At 52.4% G+C, this 20,765-nt stretch overlaps 1 protein-coding gene across 6 annotated transcripts in view; it reads right to left on the bottom strand.

Annotated features, from left to right (window-relative positions):
- The window catches only part of KCNT1 (potassium sodium-activated channel subfamily T member 1), a 77,474-nt gene that overhangs the window by 49,289 nt on the left and 7,420 nt on the right, over positions 1 to 20,765 (bottom strand). For 5 of the 6 annotated variants that reach the window (XM_058037956.1, XM_058037958.1, XM_058037957.1 and 2 more), the window contains exon 2: positions 15,337 to 15,516. In XM_058037956.1, the coding sequence (XP_057893939.1) occupies positions 15,337 to 15,516 (180 nt within the window). Of the gene's footprint in view, positions 1 to 15,336; positions 15,517 to 15,635; positions 15,701 to 20,765 lie in introns of those variants that run through there. The other variant, XM_058037961.1, reaches the window with a different exon arrangement.

The following is a 20,765-nucleotide window of genomic DNA, read 5'->3' on the forward strand; positions in this document are numbered from 1 at the left end:
AGGCACGGCCAAGCCACTTTTCCAGGTGAGTACAGAACGGGGTCACTCTCTGCTCCCGAGCTTCAGTGGGAGCAGCACCGGGAGCTCCAGGCAGGGCTGGGCAGCGCTGAGTGAGCCCCGAGAGGAGCAGGGCGGGGAGGGAGGCAGCGATGGGCTGGGGAGGAGCAGGGCAGCACCCAAACCCGGCTGGGATGAGATAGGGAGATGCAGGGCAGCACCCAAACGTGGCTGGGAGGAGATGGGGAGATGCAGGGCAGCACCCAAACCCAGCCAGGATGAGATGGGGAGATGCAGGGCAGCACCCAAACGTGGCTGGGAGGAGATGGGGAGATGCAGGGCAGCACCCAAACCCAGCCAGGATGAGATGGGGAGATGCAGGGCAGCACCCAAACCACTCTGGGAGGAGCTGGGCAGCAACCAAACTCAGCCAGGAGGAGCAGGGCAGCACCCAAACCCTGACAAAGAGCAAAGCTTGGACCTTGGAGCCCAGGGAGTGAGTGAAGTGAGGATTGGGTCAGCTGGGAGGAGCTGAGGAGGTGACAGGGCAGCACCCAAACCTCACTGGGAGGAGCAGAGGCGGCAGGACAGCACCCAAACCTCACTGGGAGGAGCTCAGGAGATGCAGAGCAGCACCCAAACCTCACTGGGAGTTGCTGGGGAGATGCAGGGCAGCACCCAAACCTGGCAGGGAGGAGATGGGGAGACGCAGGGCAGCACCCAAACCGGGCAGGGAGGAGCTCAGGAGCTGGGGAGGTTCAGGGCAGCACCCAAACCCCTCCAGGAGGAGCTCAGAAGGTGCAGGGCAGCACCCAAACGCTTTCAAAGTATTGGAACTGCACCGTGATGCAGAGCAGTGTGTGCCTATTAAATGGTGCTGAGGGTTTCTGATGAAAAACGTGGAGAATTCTGGCATCTAAAAACTTCCATAAAGCTTCTAAAAAAATCCAAGAAAAATTGATTGGCATTCAAAGAAGAAATTTTGGCTTCGGGGCTCTCCATCAGCACTGCCAATTATGTCTCATGGTAATGACATTTTCTTCCCTCCCCGGGGTCGCTGGATGATGCCAGGTACCATTTCCCAGACACTTTTTCATTTCTCTCAGCATTCTTTTTGTGATGCATTATATAAGACAGAGAAAATGGCAAGTCCCCCTAAAGAGGAATTCACAGTGTGCCGCAGAAATGAGGCATGAACTCCATGGAGTCTGTGACAGCCTCATCAGGCTGTGTGGGCAGCACGAGAACAGGGGGCTGTGCCAGACCATTGATCTCCAAGAACGTTTCTTATTTTAACTTCAATGAGGAAAGATTTGCTTACCCATCAACATCCTGCTGTAGCTGGGGGTTCTGCTGTGAGCCAGGAGCCCCTGCAGCCAGCGGATGGGCTCCAAAAGTCACCTGCAGCCAGGTGAAATGCTCAGAGTCTCACCTGCAGCCAGGTGAGTGCAATGCCCAAGTCACACAGGTGCTGTCCTGGAGGTGACAAAAGCCATCTCTCTTTCCACATCCAGCCAAAAGCAGGGGTCAGCCCCAAGGCATAAAAAGGAAAAGGCAAGGATGTGTGAACTGTGTCCCTGTTTTGAAGTTTTGCACAAAAAGCCCTGGAATTGCCCCCAGAGCTGCCTCACACATGTCAGAGCTGCCTTGGGCAGGAGCCAAAGGTGAACTAAAGCCACAAAAGGTGGTGGATAATTTTAAATTATCCACCAGCACTGCCCTTATCTGTCCATCAGCTTTTGGTCCAACTGCCATGACCAAATCCTCTGTTGGAAAGGGAACATCCAGGAGCTGGTGTGACAGCAAATGCTGTTTCACAGATCTTGGCTGCCTCCAACATTTACAGTAAAAAGAACAGCAAAAAAAAAAAAAAAAAGAAGCCTTGGCCTGCTCCCATCTCTCACATAAAGACACAAAAATGAAAGAGAGAAAGCTGCAATTTTTGACACAGTATCTCCTTAAAGACTGAACTACAAACATCATCCTCTCCATTTGTATCCATCCTGGCCAGGCAGAGGGGTTTAGGAGGAAAGATGGTTTAATAAACAGACATTTATAACAAGTGCCAGAGCTTGCAGCTTCATCATCTGGAAAAGAGTCGATTAAAGCAAGTGAGAAACTCCCTGATCACTAAAAGTGTCTAATGGAATTAAAATTGAATTATATCATGATTAATATCTTCATCAGCATGTTCAAGCTGTACTCCTTTCTCTCCCTAAAATCTGCCTGTGGGAAATGGAGCATAAAAAGCTCAGAGGGGAAAAAAGGCCTTAAAAGTTTGGGTAATTGTTCCAGCTCTGCAAAGTTTCTCAGGAAAAGCAGCCATGAGGCCCCAAAGAGGATCCTGAGGTGAGCACAGGGGAGCACTAACCTGTGTCGGAACAGCAGCACTCGCTGTAAATCCTCCTGCTTTGGAAGGGAACAGAAATTCCAGCAGCACACCCAGACACAGCACTGGAAAATGGCACAGACTCACCCAGCCCCTGATCTCAGCCTCACAATCCCTGCTGCAGACAGGAACATCCCCTCTCTGCCTCCTGCTGGAATCCAACCCTCACTCGCCTCACTCACTCCCTGGGCTCTGAGGTCCAAGCTTTGCTGTTTGTCAGAGTTTTTTGGGGTTTTTTTTTTTAATCCTCCCCTTTGGGAAGGAGTTCATCCCTCGTGCATGCGCAGTGAGGTTGGCACAGGTCTGCAAGCAGAGACATTTGTGCTGCTGAACCCTGGAAGGCAGAACATTGCTGAGGCACAGAGCACAGCATCCACCACTAAAACCATTTACAAGTTCTTAGCGCCAAAGAAATATTTCCCATTAGAGGCCTAACAAGAGCTGCCCAGAAAATTGTTTTTCCTCTCAATTTTCACACAATAGCTGCTGGCAATAAATCTCCCCATCAGCACTGGGCAGTTCTAAGTGCAGTTACTGTGTGGGAAGAGTCCAAACAAAGTGACAAAACCAAGCTTTAAAAGCATTTTGGAGGAAGATGAAAAGGAAAAAAACTGTTAAACTACAGCTCTGGAAGAGGCTGAGGAGCTGTAATGGCTTTTGTGTCACCATCTCACACTCTGAGTGACCCCACGGAGCAGCAGCTCCTGCAGCAGAGCCTCCAGCTCATGGCAGTCCCTGAACAGCAGCCATGAGATGACAGCTTGAGACATCTCCACGCTGGAAAGAGACTGTAAAATCTTCTTCCTCACAGTAAAAACTCATGGTGCTGATTTACTGACCTGGAACTGATGGGTCTTGAGAGGCTTGAGAGAGGCAGGGATGACAGGCTGGGTAGGGAACATGAATTTCCCCTTGCTGGTGTGCTGGCTCATGAGTGAGCACATTCCTGCACACGTGTGTGTGTGTGTGTGAGCACCTCAGGACAGGAGTATCCCTGTGCCAAGGAGCTGGAGCTGCTCCAGGAGAGCAGAAAGTCCAATCCCAAATCATCTGAAGTGGGAACTGAGCGTCAGAGGAGGCCTCGACTCTCAGCAGCGTGGGTGTGATTGCATCAAACTGTAATGAAGCAAATCCATCTCCGAAATCCAACTTCAGGAACAGTAACTGAACAGCTCCCTCCAGTAAATGCCTTCCCAGAGCCCAGCTGCAACTTCTTGCTGAGAAATATGGGCAGCACCTAATCCCCACTTCTGTTCTTGAGCAAACACCGTGACTGCGCATTAGAAACACCAAACTAAATTAGCACGAGTGTCCATGCCAATTATTCCAATTAAACTCTCTTCTAAGAGCCAATTACCACCCATTTCATTAAATGAGAAAATTTTCAAACAATACTCCCATATGGAGCGCTCAGCCCAGATGCAATTATGCACTTCCCACACTGGTGCTGGACACGGGCAAGTTTCTCTGGGTCTCTGCAATGCCACCACCAGCAGGTTTGTCTGAAAGGAGTTTGGGGCAGTGTTTAGCTCTGAAAAGCTGCATTTAGCACCCATCTGCAGCACCCTTTCCTGTTTAAACTGCTTTTTGCTCAGCTACAAACCAACAAGGTGCATCAATGAAAAGGGCAGTGTCAAATTAAACAGCTCAGGGCAGTGATTGAGGGTTCAGACCAGGGCAGAGGGGCTCAGGCACACAGAGTGGTGTGAGCTGGAGCAGGATTCCCACAGCTCCAGGAGCTCACGCTCCTGAGGCTCCGTGCTGGAAAAACGCCCACTTTTGGCAAAGCCCTGCCTCGCTCGTAAACATTTCCCTGGGGGATTTTTTTCTCTCTTTTTTTTTTTTTTTTTTTTTTTTGCTGCTTTCTGACAGGATAACACATTTCTCAGCAGTGTCACTCCTGCCCACAGGATGGCAAGGTCTCAAGCTGACATTTGCTGAACATCTTCACCACCTGCTCCCCAGAAACATCGCTCTCTCCTAGACAGAGGAGACCTTTTCCCTGACAGCTGCTGCCACCAGGGAGGTGACACACGTACCTGCATGAAGCCACCGGGGAGGTGACACATGGAGCCACCAGGGAGGTGACACACGTACCTGCATGAAGCCACCGGGGAGGTGACACATGGAGCCACCAGGGAGGTGACACACGGACCTGCATGGAGCCACCACCAAGCTCCAGCTGCTCCTGAACCCCAGCTTGTGCTGGAGCCACAGGGCTGGGAGCAGCTTGTGGGGCTTTTGCAAAGTCCATTTCTGCAGCCAGAAAGTCTTTGCAGCAAAGCTCCAGGAAAGAGATGACTTTGCTGACAGTCACACCCGGGGAATGAGGAACGCACAGCAGCTCCGTGGCTCTGCCCACGGCCCAGAGAGGAGAGCTCCCCGCCTGGAGGGAGATGCTAAATTTGCAGAGCCGCGCTCGGCTGCTCTGGAGGCTGCGTGGGCTGCAGGAAGCGCGGCAGAGCCGCCGGATCCAAACACAGCCGCAGATTCCCGCAGCCTCCCCGGGGCTCCCGCAGCTTCCCCGCTGCTCCTGCCCCGCCCCGGCGCTCCGGGATGGGGAAACACCCACCTGGTGGGAACGGGAATGGGAATGGAAATGGGAACAGGAATGGGAAACACCAGCCCGACGGGAATGGGGATGGAAATGGGAACAGGAATGGGAAACACCAGCCTGATGGGAACAGGAATGGAAATGGGAACAGGAATGAGAATCACCAGCCTGATGGGAATGGGAATGGAAATGGGAACAGGAATGGGAAACACCAGCGGAACGGGAATGGGAATGGAAATGGGAACGGGAATGGGAAACACCCACCTGGTGGGAACAGGAATGGAAATGGGAACGGGAACAGGAATGGGAAACACCAGCCTGATGGGAACAGGAATGGAAATGGGAACAGGAATGGGAAACACCAGCCTGATGGGAACGGGAATGGGAATGGGGAAACACCAGCCCAACAGGAATGGGAACAGAAATGGGAACAGGAATGAGCTGGGGGAACACCAGCCCAATGGGAACAGGAATGGGAATGGGAATGGGGAAACATCAGCCCGATGGGAACAGGAATGGGAACAAGCTGGGGAGACACCAGCCTGACGGGAACAGGAATGGGAAAACACCAACCTGACGGGAATGGGAACGGGGAAACACCAGCCCAACAGTCCAGGAATGGGAATGGAAATGGGAACAGGAACGAGCTGGGGAAATATCAGCCTGACAGGAACAGGAATAAGCTGGGGAATAACACCAGCCTGATGGTCTGGGAATGAGCTGGGAAACACCAGCCTGACAGGAATGGGAATGGAAACACCAACCTGACAGAGAATGGGAATGGAAACAAGAATGGGAATGAGCTGGAGAAACACCAGCCTGATGGGAACGGGAATAGAAACTGGAATGAGCTGGGGAAAAACCAGCCCAACAGTCCAGGAACAGGAATGGGAATGAGCTGGGGAAACACCAACCCAATGGTCTGGGAATGGGAATGGGAGTGAGCTGGAGAAACACCAACCCAACAGGTCTGGGAATGGGAACAAGAACGGGAATGAGCTGGGGAAACACCAGCCTGACAGTCCAGGAATGGGAATGGGAACAGGAACGAACTGGGGAAACACCAGCCCAACAAGAATGGGAATGAGATGGGAAAACACCTGCCTGATGGGAATGGGAACGAGTGGGGAATCTCCCCTGGGAGCCACAGGCAGCAGAGTGCAGAGCAGGGGATCACCACCCAAAGAAATCCACACACAAACCCCTGCAGATCCCAGTCATGGTCACTCACTCACAGAGGGTGGGCTTGGGTTGGCTTCACCTCAAAGTGAAGCTTTTTTGAGAATCTTGCTGTTTTGAAGCAGAGGCTGAGGGCACACAGCAGCTGTGTCCATCCCCAGCAGTGCAGGAGAGGGACAAAGCCCATCCTGGAGAGAGGAACTCGCCACAGCCCTCTGCAGAGCAGGACCAGGTCTGAGGGAACCATGGAACCTGCAGATCCAGGTTTAACTCCAAGTGTTTGGGATGTGCAGGGAGGAGGATGGCAGCACATCCCTTAGGACCCTCCCTGGGTGAAGGATTCCAATTTCCAGCCTTGGCAGAGTGGCTGTGAGTGGCTGCACAGACAGGAGACAAGGACAGACCCACTGCTCACTCCCCTAGACCCCACAGACAGCGTACCCAGCACCTCAGGGACAAACACCCCACAGCAGCCAGCTTGATGTAAAGCTACAACCAAAAGCTCAAAGACAGGTGATGACAGAGGGTCCTGGAGAGAACAAGAAAATGCCATTTTCCCTGGGTCTGCAGAGTTGGATGGCAGTGATGTGAGCGCTGGCCTCCAGAGGGCCCCTGCGCGGTGAGACGGCAGAGAAATGGCAAAAACCATCGTGTCTTCCATGGGAGAAAACATCACAGGAGAAACACCAGAGCAGAAAACACATCTGCCTGCAGAAACCTTCATCCCCACACTGAGGGCTGGCACCCAGCACGCTGGCACTGACCACAGAGGGATGGTTCTGGGGGTGTCCCATCCACAAACTCTGCTCCCACCTTCCTCTCACAAATCACCATTTCTTTGGCCAGCAAACAGCTCCAGGCTGTCTCCTGAAGGGACAGGAGCAGATGGTGTGTCTGGAGCCAGGCAGAAGCAAGACCAAGCAATTGTGGCCCCAGTGCAGCCCAAGGAGGCAAAGGCAGCTCTGAGCTCCTGGAGTTCCTCCAGGAACACGGATGGCCCTGGCAGGGCACGTCTGCCCCTGCACCACATGGCTGGGGGAGCTTTAGGACAGAAAATAACTCTGAAAATGCTTCCAAGCACTGCTTCACCCACTGCTTGCTTTAAAGGACAAGTTTTCTGAGTTTGAGAAGTTTGGAAAACGTTGAACATTGGAAAACATTGAACGTTGGAAAACATCCCTCTAATCTGCTGGCAGTGCACTGACACCCATGGCATTCCTGTCTCACCAAGGCCTTGCATCCCAACTCTATCACCACAAACTTCTTCATTATCAATTATTTATCACCTAGAATAATTAAAGGGGAAATGCTGGACCTGCCAGGGGATTTGCAACCCTGAAATCCTCCTTCCAGCCCTCTGGCTGTGCAGGGGAGATCTCAAAACATCATGAGTGGGGACAGAACAGAGAGCAGAGTCAGGCTGGCACCACAGGGACCTGCCTGCTCCAGCAGGCTGCACTTTGATCCTCTCCCTGCAGGAAAACAGCAGCCAGAAATTTGCTAAAATGGCAACAAAAAGCTCCACAAAGAGAGGAAATGAGGTCACGGAGCCGATGAAATTCAATGCTGTTAATTGATACAAAGCGTGATGGAGCAGCAGAATCTAAACTCTGAACTCTCTGAAAGATATTATTTTTTTTTAATTGCAGCAATGCAGCAAATTAATGGACTGATAATAGAGGCAATCTCCAGATTTGGGGGCTGGGAGGCCGCGCTGCCAAGCCTTGGTGGGAAGCTGAGAGCAGCTGGCAGAGCCCTGCACAGAGCCCGTGTGAGGCACGCTGAGCTTGGAGCCAGGAGCAGGAGGAGGAAATTTAATTTGCACAGGAACACCTCCACCTCTGCTCTGGCTCAGGCTGGTGCCAGTGGAGCAGAGGCAAATGCAGCATGGCAGGGAAAGCTGTGCTCGCTGCAGGGCTCCACGGGCAGCCTGCTCTCGCCTCTCAGGAGCAATCCTTTCCTATTCCAGCCCTGCTTGCTGTCTGTTGGTGGCACTTCTCACCACCAGAGAGGTTTGGATTCAAATTCCAGCCTTTGATTCCTGTCTAAGCCCCTCTGCTGCACAGACCACAATAAAATGAGTGAGATGCCTCACAGGAGCATGCACAGCAGCATTTATCAACCAAGTTATTCACTCTGCTGGTGATCTCACAGCCACACAGGGGTCTGAGGGACAGCAGTTCACACCTGAGCAGGGCTGGGGACAGGGCTGGGACAGAGGGACAGGAACTTCTGTGTCCCCCAAGAGGGGAATGCCTGAGCTGCCAGGCACTGAACAGGCTGTGCACAGGAGAAGCAGTGAGCAACACCTTCAGAGCAGCAATAAATTATTTCCCTTGGGAACAAAGATGCAACTGCGATGAGAGAAGGTGGTGGGAAAACACAGCAGTAAAATTTAATGCATTCTCTGCAATTACAGCTACAGCTGCCAAGTTGTTTCTCATGCTGTCGCTACAGCAGCAGTGACAGCTTTGGGCTCAGCCCGACCTCCCAGCCTCACCTGAAGCTGCAGAGCCCTCCTGGGCATTCCTGCAGGCACACAGCAGCCTGGTGTGTGCACATCCCTGTGCTGGAGACCATGGGGGATCCCTGCCCAGGTTTCACACCCTGCCCTTTCCTGTCACAGACATCTTTTATGGAAAATCCTTTCCTTAGGATTTTTCCTCCTGAGAAGCTCAGAGGCCTCAGGAACAAAATGTAAACAATGGTTATCTGCTGCTGTGGAATGCAACAGGTGCATCTGGGATTGGCCTCATGTGGTTGTTTCTAATTAATGCCCAATCACAGTCAGCTGGCTTGGGCTCTCTGTCCAAGCCACAAGCCTTTGTTATCATTCTTTCTTTTTCTATTCCTTGCTAGCCTTCTGATGAAATCCTTTCTTCTATTCTTTTAGTATAGTTTAAATGTAATATATATCATAAAATAATAAATCAAGTCTTCTGAAACATGGAGTCAGACCCTCGTCTCTTCCCCAATCCGAAAACCCCTGTGAACACGGTCACACTTTCACTTTCCCTGCAGGCTGAGGGGGCACAGGAGCTCCCCTGGCATGGAGATGTCCCAAAGCCACCCCAGGAGCCCCCAGAGATGCCCCATCAGGCTCCAGAGCCATGGCAATACCCCATGGAAGGAGCTTTGCTCCATTTACCACAGCAGGAGCCAGGACTCCAGCATCTCTCACACCCTCTGCACTCTGCCTGCCAGGAAATCTCTCATTTAGGACTTTCAGTGTGTCTGCACAATTGCTTGAGGGGAGTGGAACAATTCATTTTGCCCAAATGAGTGAGCTCAGCACCAGGAACGTGCCCACCCCACCAAGCCCCTGCCCGTGCTCCTCCCTTCACTCAGGTACCTTGAAATGCTGTTTTCTCTTTCAAACCCATTCCCCCAACAAACAGAAAAGAAACCAAAGGGAAAGTAAATAAGTGGGAAGAGAAAACCACCCCAGGGAGGGACGGAAATTTGAGCCCACAGTGTTAAATTGCACTAAATAACTGAAAATCAATGTTGTTCTTCCTTTTCCTCAGGGCACAGCCATACACAGCAGCACTCCAGGGACACCTCTGCTCATTCCACCAGCCTGCTACGTGCACTTGCTTTTATTGCAAGCCAGGGCCCACTGCTGACAGTGAAAACAATATCCCTGGAAAAAAGCAATGGCCATTATTTAAAATAAAAGAAAATAATAGTTACAATTACAAGAGAACTGCGTTTCTTCTTTGCTCTATTACTTTCATAATTTTCCTAATACTCCTGCCAATGTCCAGGGGTACCTGCCTCAAGATGAAGAGACAAGAGCACACCAATAGCTGCAAGGAAACATCAATTAAAATACTCCAAGCAGCACTGCAATTAAGACACAGCACTGGGAATCATCCCTGCAGCCTTTCAGAACAACTGGGAAAACAAACCTCAATTAAGAATGCTACCATTAAAAACACGAGAAAACCCAAATCAATTTTATAAAAACCCAAATCAATTTTATAAATCTGCCTCAGGCTTCCAGTGCTCCTCATGCTGGTGTGTCCCACCTAGGGCTGGGCTCAGGGATCCACTGGCAGCATCTGTTGGTTTTGCCCCTTTTAAAAGTGAGGAGGTGCCCACACCATGCAGGGCTGGCAGGGGGAAATTCCTGCTTGTGCTGTCACACAGAAACTTCCCTGACAAAGCCTTGACTCAGGAAAACAGGCTAATCTAATTAATTAATTAATTAAACAGCCTAATCTAATTAGTAACTGCTTTGGATTGGCTTTGCCAGGTGGAAGGAGCAAAGGAGAAGCAATTTAATTCTGCTGGACTCACAGCTGGGATCCCAGCACCTCATCATCACTGAGCTGTCCCTTGAGAGATTCTGCACCCAGGGATGTGGGAATAGCTCTAAACACCATTTTTGAGGGAAGGGATATTAGCAGTGATATCCATCCTGCCTTACCAGCAAGGGGTGACACTGCTGGGGATGAAGAGCCTCCCCCAGGGGTATTTTGGGGCACACAGGCACCAGAGCTGAATTTCCTAATGCCAGGTACAAACCTTCCCTGGCACAGAGGCTACAGCCTGAGCAGACTGTGCACTGATTTAAAATATTGGCCATTACCTCACCAGCAGAGAAATAAATGTCTCTAATTTCTGGATACAAATTGGAATTTTCAAATTGGCATCTGCATCTTCCAAATAAAATGGGGAAAATTGCCCATTAAATCAAATAGCAATGAAGTGAGGACTCAGCCACAGAACCTGCCTGGGGAACACAAAACTCCCCAGCTCCATTAATGTAATGATGCATTTTGATGAGGAACTCACTTGGGGCATGTTAGCATGAAAACTGCAGGGATGAGATCCTCCAGGGCTGATACTGCAGCACTTCACTTTGCTCATGCCAAGCATCATCTGACCTAAGAGTCAGAGCCACCACTTAGTGACAAATTAGAGACAAAGACCAGATGTCAGATCACAGACAAAGAAGTTGTAAGACTCTAAAAAAAAACTGAAAGCAGAAACTTAAAAGAATTGTCAAAATCCTCTTTTCTTGGTTATGCAACATCCAAAATATCTTTGATTTGAAATAGGAGATGTTAAAATTTTATAGAGAAGTTGCTGAATTCTTCTGCACAAGCAGCTTTTCCAAACATTCTCATCCATCAAAATGATTTTTTTTGCTGATAATTAGCCTCAGAAAAATACACTTAATCAAAGTGACATCCATTACTTCTCGCTCTCGTAAATAGGACTGTGGCTTCTGACGACGATTTTCTGGAAAGTGTTCAGACTATTCAAATTAGGCAACAAATAAGCTCCTAATGAACACTTTTCTGAGACACAGTTTAATTTTACTTACGGGCTTTTTTTATACATGCCCCAACCCAGCTGTCAGCACTGTCCAAGAAAAGAGAAAAGCAGGAGGATCAAAAACTGCCACAGCCAGGACAGCGAACATCAAAGGGATGCCACAGCTTGGGGTGTGGAACAATATTTACCCACCCAGCAGATGTGCTTTCTCAGCTGCCTTCAATCAGCACTTGCAGCATCCCTTCAGAACAGGAGCCTGGGCAGCCCCAGCCCTGGGGATGCTGGGCTGGGCTCCTGATCCCCTCCTCAGCATCCCTGGTCCTATTCTCACACCTCCTTGGCCCTGGGGATGCTGGGCTGGGCTCCTGATCCCCTCCTCAGCATCCCTGGTCCTATTCTCACACCTCCCAGGCTCTGGGGATGCTGGGCTGGGCTCCTGATCCCCTCCTCAGCATCCCTGGTCCTATTCTCACACCTCCCAGGCTCTGGGGATGCTGGGCTGGGTTCCTGATCCCCTCCTCAGCATCCCTGCCTGGCTCTGGGATGTTGTGCTCAGCTCCTGCTCCTTTCCCCAGCATCCCTGGTCCTATTCTCACTCGTCCCTGGCACAGAGGATTCCCATGCCCAGAGGATTCCCACTCCAGGAAGGTGAAAAGGCAGCCAGGCCTCTGTGCCCCCAGTTCCTCATCTTCTCTTTGTCACAGGCTCAGCATCTCAAACTCTGCCTTTGCAGAGGCTCTGGGTGCTTTTGTGGCCACGAAACATCAGTGAGGTAAGAAAGGCAGCACTGCCAGGAGCCAGCAGAACAAATCCATTTTTCTCCCAGCGCTGGCATTGACAGCACCTTCCAAACGGGAAGGGAATTGTGAGCTGGGCAGGACCAATGCCAGACAACAGAGGCAACTGCAAGGCTCCAAAGAGAACCTTCCCTGCCCAAGGCAGAAATCACCCCCAGGCCCCAGCAGTCGGATTCCTGCCCTGGGAGCTGTTTGTAGCCTCTGGGAACTCAGAGCTGAATGCTGAATGACACCTAACCCTGCCTGGCAGAAATGTCAATGCCAGAATTCAAACACAGCCGAGCCCAGAGCCTTCCACCCTTCGTGGCAGTGAGCTCTGAAGATAGTAAGATGATCCTGGAAGGAGCACTTGGACTTGACAACTCTAGATTTGCTTGTCATTAGGCTTTTCTCTCTCTGTCTCACAAATCCATTTTCCTCCCACATTCCCTTCCCAGCCAGCCGTTTCCTATTTGCTTCCTGGCCAATTTATTGCACCACCACAGGATGTTCAGAGTGTTATTTCATTCTCCTGTCAATCAGTCCACCTGCCAAAGAGCAAGCCCTGCTCAGATCGACTGTGATCAGCTTGCACATCCCAAAAACAAAAGTAAATTAGGAGCAGCCTAATTTACCCATTCCACATCAACTCACTGATTAGTTCCTTCTGTTTCAGAGGTTATCTGGACCCACTCTCTCCCCCTGCTGTACCACAGCTCTCTAATTATCTCCTTGTTCCAACGAGCTCTCATCTCCTCAAGCTCCAGCATTACCTCATTCCAGGGTTGGTGTCTCTTCAGCATCCCCTGTGATGAGGATGCACTAATTCATCTCCTGCAGGAGCAGTTTTAACTCTCCAGAAGCAGCAAAACCCAGGCTCCCCTTTGGCCTCTCATCCTTTCAGTCTTTGCTGACCCCAGAAACCTCCTCACTTCCAGGAGCACACTCATCCCAGGGTAACGTTCACAATTTCAGACATTGATCTTTAAGCATTCCTTTGACAAATAAATGAGATATTCAGCATTATGGGTGCTTTCCTTCAGTGTTACATCTCCAAGCCCAACGAGCTCTGTTTTACCCCTGCAGAGTTTGTGGGGGGATTTTCCGCAGCACATCCCTGCCAGGGCTGCAACAAAATCCTTCAAAGCACAGCTCTGAGCTGCTTATCATCCACCAGCACAGCAAAGCCAAAAAGTCTTTCTGCTTCTCATTTTTTTTCTTCCTAAATCAGCTCCTGATTCAGTGGGTTTGGAGCAGGCTAATGAACTAGTCATAATTACTCCAGCGAGCTCGGTTCAGCCGCAAGGTCCCACTGTTATTAATGACTTGGACTGGAATTTAGGCCTGACAGCAACATTTCCCAAAGCCCACAGCTCATCTCAGCTCCCAGGGAAGCCAAGTGGACTCCAGTGAACAGCAAATGTGGGCTCAGAGATCTGCGCGCCCCCACACAATGAAATTATCAGTGTTTTCCAGATGAAGGGGAAATCAAATAACTCAAGGAAACAGCACAGAGCCAGTGAAACTGAGATATCTTGAGAAACAATGCTAATGAATTCTGGAGAAATGGGGCTAATGAATTAACAAAGCAACCCAGAGCATCTCCACATTAAAATTAAAGAGAGATGCTGAATCAGAAAGACTCAAATTTAGAGGAAAATGAAGGTTAAGGGGTGTAACCAGAAAAATACATAAAGAACACAATCTGCTATTGCCATCTTCATACTTCAGATGCTTCCAAATACTTAAATATGAAAACTATTAAATCTTCAGACTTGACCAAATGAGCCATATCGCAGCCATTCTGAAAGCCAGACATTTTCTGCAGCAGGAATTTCCTGTTAACTTCTCACTCGGTGTCATAAAACTATATTAATGTTTAAGTGTCTGTTAAGGAAGTCTGGGCTTTAAAACCTCCAGGATCACAGATTCCTTTTCGAGCCAGACCAATTTTATGCAGCGATAAAAGTTAGGAACACTTATAGAGAACATTTGTAAAACCCACATTCACAGTCTCAAAGCCAAATTCACTCTTTTTTTTTTATGATACTTGTACATATAAAAAAAAGAAATTATCTCTTAAGAGAAATGCACAAAAAGCCTTGATGCAGGTGTACCAGGCACACAGCAGCTAGTCAAGGACTAACCAGTAATTGAAAGGTTTTCTCCAGCAAGAATTACATCTCTCTTTGTTTGCATCATGCAATTAATTGGTGGGGAAAGATAAAACTCTGGCTCCCCTTTAGCACTGGTATTTATGGTATGAGCAGAGTTGAAGGGAAGGTGCCTGTTCCTCTCGATTGAACTGCTCTGCCCGTGGAATCCTCGTGCCACTCACGGCATTCCCTCTGTTGCTCACTCAGCCTGGGGATCAATCCCAGCCAGGCAGGAGCTCAGCACAAAAAGCCATTCCTGTGGTCATCCCAGGGAAGGGAGAGCAGCACCACAGCCCCAGCAGCTCTCCAGAGTCACCCTGCTGCCAAAACAGCCTCCGAGGGCAGCCTGGAGGTGCCGTCCCTCCTCAGTAAATGCTCGTCAGCCAAAATTCCACATAAATCCACAGGGAGTTCCAGCAGCCCCTCACTATCCCACACCTCCCCCAGACATCGGTCCCTTCTCCTGCTTGCCAGCCCCTGGTGGGACTCCAGGATGGAGCAAGGTGCCCACAGAGCTCTGCTGGCCCAGCGCATCCACAACAACTTACAGGGCATCTCCAACCCTCCCAGGGCATCCACAGCACCCCCGGTGCACCCACAGCGCTCCCAGCACATCCAGCCCCGGGGCCCCCCGATGTTCCCGAGGACCCTCGGCCTCCACCCGCACACCCGGCGGTGTCACACACCGCCGGATGCTCCAGCACATCCCAGAGCCCGCAGCTCCGAGCAGCCCCGGCCATCCGCGGCCATCCGCGGCCTCTGCTGCCCTCAGCACCGCGGAGAGCTCCGCACCGGGCGGGAGCAGCACCGCGGACAGCTCCGCGCCCGTGTCCTCGGTGTGTCCCCTCCGGTGTCCCGCGGCTGTCCCCGGTGTGTCCCCCATCCCAGGTGTGTGTCCCCCACCCCGTGTGTGTCCCCCCTCCCCAGCAGAGCCCCAGCCCCGTGTGTCCCCGCCGGCGGCTCGCTGTCCCCGCGCTGTCCCCGCGCTGTGCCCCGAACCTGTCGTCGCTCTGGAAGGACTGGTCCCCCAGCAGCAGATCGCGGAAGCGGTACCGGGGCGGCAGCGGCAGCACCTCGGACTCCAGCTCCGTCATCTTCAGGGAGGCGATGTCCAGGATGACCCCGCTCTTGCGGCTCCCGCCGCCGTCCCCGCCGCCGCAGCCGCCGGGCGACGAGAGCCTGCGGGAGAGACACAGAGAGGGGACAGCGACAATGGGGGGGCGCGGGGGCCCTGCCCTGCCCCGCCCGCCCCCGCCCGCCCCGGCGCCTCCTCCGCGCCCCCCCGCACCCCCGGTTACATTGCGGGGCAGGCGGTGCCCCCCCGGCAGAGCGCTCCCCCCGGGGGCATGGGTGGCTCGGGGCTCCGCCGCTCGGCACCGGGCCCGGCAGGGTCCCCCGGAGCGCCCCGCGCAGCGGCGCCGGGCTCAGGACATGGGCTGCGAGCGGCGGAGCGACGGAGAGCAAGAGGAGCCAATGGAAGAGCCCGAGCGCCGGGAGGAAACCGAACTGCTCGCAAGATAAGCGAGAGCCGAGCCCGGATCCACCCCCAGGCTCCCCCCGCCGCCAAAAGTAGGGATGGGAGGCAGCAAGGCGATGGCTCCACAGCCGTGCTGGAAGCACAAGCACAACCTCCTCTCCGGACTGCTGGCACTTAAATCATCCCAACAGCCCCGGGATTAAATGGGAAACCGCCGAGGCTGATGAGTCAGTCGCCTGTCCAGCTGCCAAGTGCCGTGGCCAGGAGGATACATCACCCACCCCTTGGCATGGCCATGGCCAGGAGGACACATCACCCAACCCTTGGCATGCCTGTGGCCAGGAGGATACATCACCCATACCACCCATCCCTTGGCATGCCCATGGACAGGAGGATACATCACCCATCCCTGGCATGCTCCTGGACAGGAGGACACATCACCCATCCCTTGGCATGCCTGTGGCTCCATCAGGGATGGGCAGTGCCTGGCAGACCCCCAAGGTGGTGGCTCACAGACAGCTGCGTGTGGCCACCACACACCGGGAGCAGATGAAACCCAGCCAGTCCTCAGGAAGCTCTTTCAGAAAGTTAAAGGCTGTCTCTGGTCTCTTTTCTCAAAGCACATTCACCAACCAGAGCGTGGGTACACCCCTGCTGCCCATCACAGCAGATTGGGGCTGAACTGAAACCTCACAAGGCAGCAAAGCCACCCATTGCAGAGACCCCAAAGGCAGCACCCTGATCCTGTCTGGTTGGGCTCCATCAGTGAAGTTCATCCCTGCCATGACAGGAGCACCAATTTCACAGACTGTTGGTGGGAAGAGGGGAGGACAGGGCTTGGAAGAGGACACGTGGTGCCTCTGAGCTGATTCTTGGTCCCTCACATGGAACTGGAGTGTGAGGCAGCAAAGAGCTGAAAGGCTCCAACTCCTGCCTGATGCTCTTCCAAGAGTCTCCTCCAAAGCCTCTCCAACCCATTCCCAGCATCTTCCCACAGCTTTGCCTCCGGAATACCCTGCACAAGCAAAGGCAGAAGAGCCTCCAGCAGCTGAACCAGCACAGAGCACAGATCAGGGATTTGCTGCAGGGATGGGAGCTGAGGCTCCTCAGATCTTCTTCTCTCTCCACCACCTCACAGCCCTGCAAATCATCTCCCAGCCGAGCAGATCCCAAAGCCCTGCTCAGCTGCTGCCCCTGAGTTTCCAGGAGAGCAGTCAGCACGCAGGATTTCAGAATTTCTGCTGAGCACAGCCCCAGCAGACGGCCCAGCCCGCCCTCAGCGCTTCAGATGCTTCTCACTGCTGTTATTTGCCACTCAGTCCTGTCCCCCCCAGAGATGCTCAGCTCCTCTCAGCTGCCACGTGCACAGAGCAGCCAGGGCTCTGCTCTGACTGATGCATCTGTGCAGGGCCTTGGGCACTGGGGAGGTTATTCTGTGCTGCTCATTGATCCAAAACTTGGTCTTCAGGATAAATCAAACCAAGCTCCTGTCAACTCAAACACTCCCTCTGGACCCACTGATAGAAACACTGAGGTTTGCTGACCACCTCCAGCTCGTGTTGCAAAGGAGGATCTAACATTAAGAACAAAAAAAAAAAGAAAAAGAAAGCCACAATTAAGTCTTTCCTCTTGGAGCTTAACTATGATAAATGAGGCCAAAAGCAGGCTGTTTCTAGGCCATCAGGACAGCACCCTGAAATGCAAATTTCAGCGTGAGAAAATGCAATTTTTAAAAATTATCCACCCTCTTATGATAGCCATGGTTTAAAGCGGGGAGCCAGGTGCCTGGCTCCAAATGGGGGTGTCTGTGATTGTGTTTGAAGGAGAATGTCACACCCAGAGCTCTCCAGGGTTTGTCCAGTGCCTGTTCGAAGGAGCACCTTGTTTAAAGGAGTGCTGAGCTGCAGAGCCCTGGACACGCTGCCTGCCATGTGCAAAGGGCATCTTTACCCATAACTGACACCCCACAGCTCCTGGGCAGGCAGGACAGGCAGGACCATCCCCACCCAGCCCACTCTGGGAGCTGTGGATGCTCACAGCTATTCCCAGCCCTTCTCCTGGGCATCAAACACACCTTTTGGGGTTTGGGTGCTGTTTGGCTTTTTTATATCCACAATATAATTTCCAACTAAATTAATCCATCTCTCCTGGCCTCAGATCGTGTGTCAGATCATGAAACAAAGCAAATATTCACCACTGTCCTTTAACAGCACTTAGAATGTGTAGTAAAATCCAATTATATCAATAGCTCTGGAAACACAATTTCTGCTATTTGCATCTGAGCTTCGTCTCCCATTGGCAGTAGCAGCTACACTTTGAATGCATTTTCCTCTTACTCTTGCATACAAAATCATTCAGAATTTTAAAATTTTGGCACATTTGTTTATTCTGGATGAAGCTTCACTACACGAAATACTGCATTTGCTTGTTTGTCATGATGCCTTTATCAACTGCACAGTGACTTTGAGATATCGCACATTGACGTCTTAGACAAAAGTGCTCCTGCACAGCACACAAATCCCCTGACACTGGCACAGAGGATTTACAACCTCTCCTCCCAACCACAGGGATCCTGAGCTATGCAAATGCCACAGCAACCTGGCTACTGCTTCAAAGCTGTAGTGGTATAAAATAAAAAATTCATGAACAAGCTCATTTATTGCATAGTCTTCAAATACTACCAAAAAAAAAAAAATAATCCTGGAGTGGTTTATAGCTAAATACAGATCTGCAGCTTTATTTTTATCATCCCTTTCCTTCCTTCCTCCAGAACCCTGTACCACTAAGGCAGCGTGCTGCCATCAGCATATGGAAACCTCCACACTCCTCACTCTCAGCTACAGCAGCGTCTCTGCCCCAGCCTGGGCAGCTCCTGGGGAGGGGACAGGGCCCTGCTCAGCCTCCTGGAGCTGGGCTGAGCCCTGGTGACCCAGCCAGACCCCTCTGCTGCTGCTATGGAGCCATCCCTGCCCGCTTCAGCTCACACAGGAGCCCCAGAGCCACGCCTGCCTCAGTTCCCTCCATCCCTCCCTGAGCCCGGGCTGGCTCAGCCTCCCCCTGCCCTTGCTGGTGCCACCAGGCCACGGAGCCTCGCTGCTGCCAGCACCTTTCTAATCAGCCTAATCCCCATAACAATCTACATCCACCCCGGGACAGAAAGCCTCACCTCCTTCTGGGAATGAAAGTTCATCATAAACTTCAAAATCCCCACCAGCCTAAAACCAGACTCCTACTCCCTTACCTTCTTCCCCATTGCACTGCTCATATCATGGTCCATCCTACAATTGGCAACATGGGCTGGGAATGCCAGCACAGAACCAGAGAGGAGCTCGGTGTGGCTCTGCAGTGCCCTGTGCTCCTGGAGATCCTCAGAGCTCCCCAGATCCAACAGGCAGCTCTGCCTCGCAGCAAAATCCACAGGCAGGGAGCTCCTTGCCATGGGTGTTAGGATTTCCATTATTGTTTGTAGCTACGTCTGTCAAAAAGAGGAAGGACACAGCCCGAGTTCCTGCTCTGCTTCCTCCCACACTGCACACCCCAAAAACCACAGGGCACCTCCTGCTTCCCACCACAAACCAGCAGGGTCACCACAGACCCCTCACTGCTGGGGCATGGACCTGCCCACACCTGCCAGGAGCCCCAGAGCCCTCGGGGACCCCTCTGCTCTGTCAGCACCAGAATTTATGGAGATATCTTCTCCTTCTGTCCAAATGGAACAGGTGCACCTACATTTGGGGCAGGTTCTTGCATAACCTGCAGCCTGAAGCTCTCCTCTCCCACTCCAGGCTGCAGAAGGAGCCAGAGGCACAGGCCCTGCTGGCAGGATCTGCTCCAAGCCCATCCTTCCCCAGGAGCACGGCCAGGAGAGGAGGAGGCCAGGATGGGAGCCGGGATGTGCCGCCAGCACAGCGAGCACCCCGTGTCCAACCCAGCGTCCCCTCCTCAGGCAAAGCCACCTCGCAGCTTGGGACAGTCCCTGCAGCCCCCAGAGCTGCTGCTGTGCCTGCTGCCACCTCTGAAAGGACAATCCCTGGCTGAGACAGGGGAGCAGAGTCACACACAGGCTCTGACCTTTGGCTGCTGGCACTGACACAGGACACAAGCTGCTGGCACTGCCCAACTCTGGGCAGCAAACGGGCACTGGCTGGGCAGGAGCCTCCAGCTGCTCTTTGCTGGCCCAGACCATGGTAGGGTGAGTGTCTGGATGGCTCCCAAGGGCTGGGACACCTCCCCAGAGGCTCCTTGGGCACAGCAAGGGCTGCCATGTCCTGTCCCCCCTGACCCAGCCATGGCCACAGAGCCTGTCCTGCACCCTGGTCCACCCTCAACCACCACCAGGCTCCCTGAGCCCCTCCAGGGAGCCAAGGCATGCAGGAAACGCTGCCCTTTCTTTCCCTATAGTTATTTAAATATATACAATCATCTCGTGTTTGTTTCTCCTCCCACAGCTCTGCTGGTTACCAGGTTACTGTTGTTCTCCCCTCTCTTTGTGGTTTGGGGGTTTGTTCCCTCTGAGTGACATCCCTGTGGGGTGTCCTAATGGCTGGAGTGTTTGGGGGCACAGGTTGGGTCCCTGGAGCCAGGATGAGCACATCCTCCCTCCCAGCCCTGCAGGGACAGCCCATGGCAGGGTCTGGGTGCTCATTTCAGAGCTGATTTCTCTGCCAACACCTCCTCTCTCAGTGAGCAGCAGCCAGGTCACTGCTGGCCCTGTCCTGCCTTGTTGAGGAGGAGCCCCAGGCCCTCATCCCCTGTCCCTCCTCAGAGGTGTCACAGTCACTGCTCATTGAGACACCCTGTGATGGGTGTGGGTTTGAGATCTTCTGATTCAGAGTTTGAAGAGCTCTGAGGATATGAACAGACCCATCCCAACCCCACTCATCACTCCCATGCAGCCTGAGCAGCTTTTCAATCCTGGTTTGGGTACAGACCTGCAGAACACAGAACACAC

This window comes from Melospiza georgiana, chromosome 20 (genome assembly GCF_028018845.1).
Source record: "Melospiza georgiana isolate bMelGeo1 chromosome 20, bMelGeo1.pri, whole genome shotgun sequence".
NCBI classification, from domain to species: domain Eukaryota; kingdom Metazoa; phylum Chordata; class Aves; order Passeriformes; family Passerellidae; genus Melospiza; species Melospiza georgiana.